Genomic DNA, 4,430 nt, shown 5'->3' on the forward strand with positions numbered 1-4,430 from the left:
AATGCTTCGTAGAAAATTGAAGTGTCCTCCTTCTTCCTCCCCCCGCTTTGTGCGCTGGTTTCTGCGTTAGAGGCTCGCGTTTATCGATAAATTCGAGAGATCATCGAACATCTGCACGCACCACCGTGAACTAGTTCCCTCTCCTTCCGGTGCTCGTTATCTGGATATCTCGCGCGACATTTACATTTACATTTACTACACAGAAGAAAGAGATATGGTGCACATAACTGAAAATATTTAGTTGTGAGCGGCATAGTCATATCAGCGTAGTTATCTTTGTCTGATTTCGAGTTGAAGTTTTGATTCTACTTTTGATCTCAATATTACATTCAACGCCTATTTTAATACTCTGAAACCTATGTCGACTTCTTTTGATTCTATATAACCTTTGCATCTACTAGTGAATTTACTAGTGACGTTTTCTACCATTTAGAAGCGCTTCTAGGACTTCAATTTTCATGAGTATCAAACATATACTGACTCTTAAGGATATGCAGATGCTAGAAAATTTATATCTAAGAGGTAGAGCTAAAATTTCAATTGAGGATAGTAATTATAGTTAATATGATTCACAGTTACTTTGGTACATTAACTACATCGATGTAGTTGCGCGTGATCTGGTCGTGGCAACCAGAAATCGATTAAGGTAATACTCGTCGAATACATGCAAATTGTAGTAGCCAAATATCGTCTCTGCTGTAACGCCAGTAACTTAGAAATTGGTTGTAGTTTCAGCAACCACATAATTGGTTGTTCTGTACTTTATTTTTGAATTTGAGCTGGCACAATCAGATTTATGTATGGATCAACCATACTGTTTTTGTGTAATTTAAAAAATCGACAGTCACGTGTATACGTGAATCCCAGCGGGCATTCGCAATTCCAGCGTTTGCCTACTCGAGTAAAGCGCGCGGTTAAAATTCACGGCTTGGTATCGCATTACTGTCATCGGGCCATTCTTACGCGTTATCTCGCCCTTATATGCATACGGAAGGAAGGGTAATGCAGCGCGGAGACGAGCGCAGATATGAAGGTACATGACTTACGGGACGTTCCCCGGGTCCCAAGATGGAGAGCCATAAGCCGCTCGTTTCCTTGCAAGAAAGATTCTAGGTGGAATCACCGTCAAAGGCGACGCCGCGGAAGCCGTCGACGTCCCCCGAGATTGATGCCCGTAGGCGAATTTAAAAGTGACAGGGTGAAGGATCGAGGCTACTTTCGAAACATCGAGGTAACATTATAAATAGGGTGAGATACACTCATCGGCGTTACGACGAAAATCTCAGAACGTAGCTAGATAAATGCACGATGGCGTTTTAAATTGAAAGTGCTGAGGGGGGGAGGGGGCAGAGAGAGAGAGAGAGAGAGAGAGAGAGAGAGAGAGAGAGAGAGAATGGAAACTTCTATTCGGTTTCAAACAAGGTTAAATATTAACGATGTAATCTCCTCGTTCAACATTTCTCGCGCAATATATTAGCGAGCAACTCCCTCCTATACCGAAAATTAATATTCTTGTTTTTAGAAAAATCCTCTAAAATAGGCACCAAGTATAAAATATTCTAAATATAAGATTTATTCCTCTTATTTTGAGAAACTCTTGTCTCTGTGTAGAGAATTTTCTCTCAAACAAGAGGAATAAATCTTATGTTTAGAATATTTTATACTTGGTGCCTATTTTAGAGGATTTTTCTAAGAACAAGAATATCAATTTTTAGTAAGGAAAAAAAGATCATTGCTCGATGACGCGAGATCATTTGAAAGAAAGAGTTTATAGGGATTAATGATACGCGGTAGTGCATGTTTAAAATAAAAATATCAGCTTCTGGACACTAATAGTACCTAGTTCTACATATTCGTATTATTGTCTTGATCTTTAAATATCTGAATATATATTTAAACTTTTAATATAGAATATATATTTGTATGTTGAATATATGCATATATTCCACGCTGAAAGTTTTAATATTCGTATTAAAATTCGAAACATTAGAAATATTCAAAGTTAGGTACCAGTGTTATCAGCGTCTAGAAACATTGATATTTTTATTTTAATATCTGATATTGAAAATTGGGTAACCAGTATTAGAATAATCCTTTTATTAACAAATCTTTAACTAATCGTATAAAATGTATTGTACACGCTGATATTTTTGTACAATTTGATATTTCTAGAGATTATGACACAGCGAAACGATAGTTTCTCCACCCAAGGGGTTTTCGTCGATAGGAAAAATGCGTGTAAGCCGGACTCAGATTTCGAGGCGTATAATTACACGAATGAAATATACCGCGCGGGCACAGTTCCACCACGAAATTGCCAGGCAGCTGAATTTCGTCGACCTGCTTTCCTCCCAATGGTCAAATTCGAGTTCTCGATAATCGATGTCCCGTGATTAACACCCCTCTCAATTTCTGCGTTAAACCACCGGGCGATGACTCGGTCACCCCGGCAGGAACACTGACATGATCTACGCAGGCAACTCTCGTAATTACAAGCCATTCGCGTGCCGACAAATTTTTATTAGTTCTGCCGTGGCGCCGTTAGTGGAACACTCGCCGTAACACGAACTTTTCGTACGTGGAACGCCGCGCGGCGTTTCTCGTGACGAGGTGCCGTACATTACGCGTCGTATCCTCGCCTATCGCCCGCGAAGGTCTCAGCCCCCTGTCCCGCTCGATTTCTTTCGCGATTAATCTCCTCGTTCGGCCGAGCTACCACCCCATTACCGAGCGAGATGCTTTCCGTTATATCGGCGTTTAACCTGAATTCGCTTCTAATCGTTTCTCCAAACGCGAACTCACGCGGCAACAGGACGCTCGGATCCTCTCGATTGCTCATTCTCGTGCCCCACGTGTTTTCGCACGTCACACGCAAAATCTGCTGCGGAATCACTTGGTTACGGAACGCAGGCGTTGCGTGCCGCCCGGATCGATAACTTAAACATTGTAACACAGGGGAGAAAGTTGAGCGTAAGTATCAGTAATTACAATAATGAGCGCAAATATATAAGGAACATTCTGATGTGACGTGTACTTACGCCATTAGCGTGATGCATCGTGTCTCGCCAATTGCTCCGGCACGAAACGCGCTGTTACACATTTACGCGTGCGCGTTCGGAAACAGTTACGGTGGTGGTCTCCGCTTCGGCGGTATTGATGAGTTCCACGCGATTCACTCCAGCGGCAGCGCAGACCGACCGGACAGTCGGTCGGTCGGTCGGTCTCGATGGTTAAATACCGGGTGACCGTGGAAGTCGGTAATTTTTGTCGGAGGGTCCCGGAAGAGAAATCGACGCGATCGAGCATCCCGCGGCCGACCGAAGTGAGGAAAAAGCTCTCCCGAAAATCTCTATGCAAATGGGGATCGCCTGGTCGGCGGGGTTGGCGATTTTAGTTTTTGGCGCTGCGGGGCCTATCGCACGCCACCTCCCGCTGACCATGATTGACAGGGCTGTGCGGAACACGCGTGTCGTCCAACCCCGCTGTCAAAGGAAGCAGCGAGGGGCGGCAAGTTGGTAGAGAGTGAGGAAGCGCGAGAGAGCGAGAGAGGATAAGGAGCGAGCGGGAGGACGGCAGTGCCTGCAATGGCGGATCGTCGAGGGTCCTTCAACGTTGCCACCCCAGTCATTACTTCGGCATTAACGGGGGATGATTCTCCTTCCCTCTTTCGCGGATTCACCGGTTCATCGAGTGCTCGAGAGAGCCCGCGCACGAGAAAGGGAGAAAGAGAAAGAGAGAGGAAGAGAGAAAGAGATAGCCGCGCAGAAGGGGAGAAAGGTGACTCCTCGCCGGGGCGCGGATGTCGTGCGAAGTTAAATCTGTGGATTTACGAGCGCGTCACTACGCTATTTCGCCAATATTTCGTTTTTTGCATCTCACGTTATATCTCGTGTCAACAATCGTCTTTCTCAGCGAGCGCGCTTCGATAACGCGAAAGTAATTTCACAGAGTTTTGCAAAGTTTCGCAGACAGCAGCCAGAACAGAAGAATACGATTAGAATAGTGAATGAACGAAGCTGGTGTGTCACCCTTGGGCTTGTGTTAATAGTCATTACTTGAAGCTCGTTTAAAGTGACAGATTTGAATTTAGAGTTAAATGAGAGTTTTCTAGTTAAATTGAAATTATTAATGCCGTGTCACGCGTATAATTTGATTTAATTAAAAACTTCAAGTCTATCTTGAAATTTAGATCTCGACATTTTATGTGAGACAAGCTTCAGGTAACGACTATTATAGTGTGAACCTATAACTATTAAGGGAATGCCGGACATGAAAACTTCACCGACATAACATTGATTTTTTTCTGCAAAATTTACATCTTGTTGCTTGCATAGAATTACAAATGCTTTTATACAATAAAAGTGTTATGGTGTGACGCTCGAGCACGTGCTCACGAACGCGTTTACATGACTCGCCCCCCCCCCCCCCCC

At 43.8% G+C, this 4,430-nt stretch overlaps 1 protein-coding gene across 1 annotated transcript; it reads right to left on the reverse strand.

Moving 5' to 3' along the window:
* Positions 1-2,484: 2,484 nt before the first annotated feature.
* LOC116841607 lies at positions 2,485-3,306 on the reverse strand. The gene is made up of 2 exons (XM_032809738.1): positions 3,039-3,306; positions 2,485-2,936 (listed from the first exon to the last, which is right to left on the reverse strand). The coding sequence occupies exons 1-2, from the start codon at positions 3,098-3,100 to the stop codon at positions 2,621-2,623; spliced, it is 378 nt and encodes a 125-aa protein (XP_032665629.1). The 5' UTR covers positions 3,101-3,306; the 3' UTR covers positions 2,485-2,620.
* Positions 3,307-4,430: the final 1,124 nt, after the last annotated feature.

The sequence above is a fragment of the Odontomachus brunneus genome, unplaced genomic scaffold (assembly GCF_010583005.1).
Source record: "Odontomachus brunneus isolate Ranch 3 - 2012 unplaced genomic scaffold, Obru_v1 Obru_scaffold_017, whole genome shotgun sequence".
NCBI lineage: Eukaryota > Metazoa > Arthropoda > Insecta > Hymenoptera > Formicidae > Odontomachus > Odontomachus brunneus.

Excerpts from the sequence above, each read along its gene's own strand:
- LOC116841607 (XM_032809738.1), bottom strand. The coding sequence starts at position 3,100 with ATGTGTAACAGCGCGTTTCGTGCCGGAGCAATTGGCGAGACACGATGC. Across the intron at positions 2,937-3,038 it reads CGATGCATCACGCTAATGGC|TTATCGATCCGGGCGGCACG; the intron begins GTAAGTACACGT and ends ACAATGTTTAAG.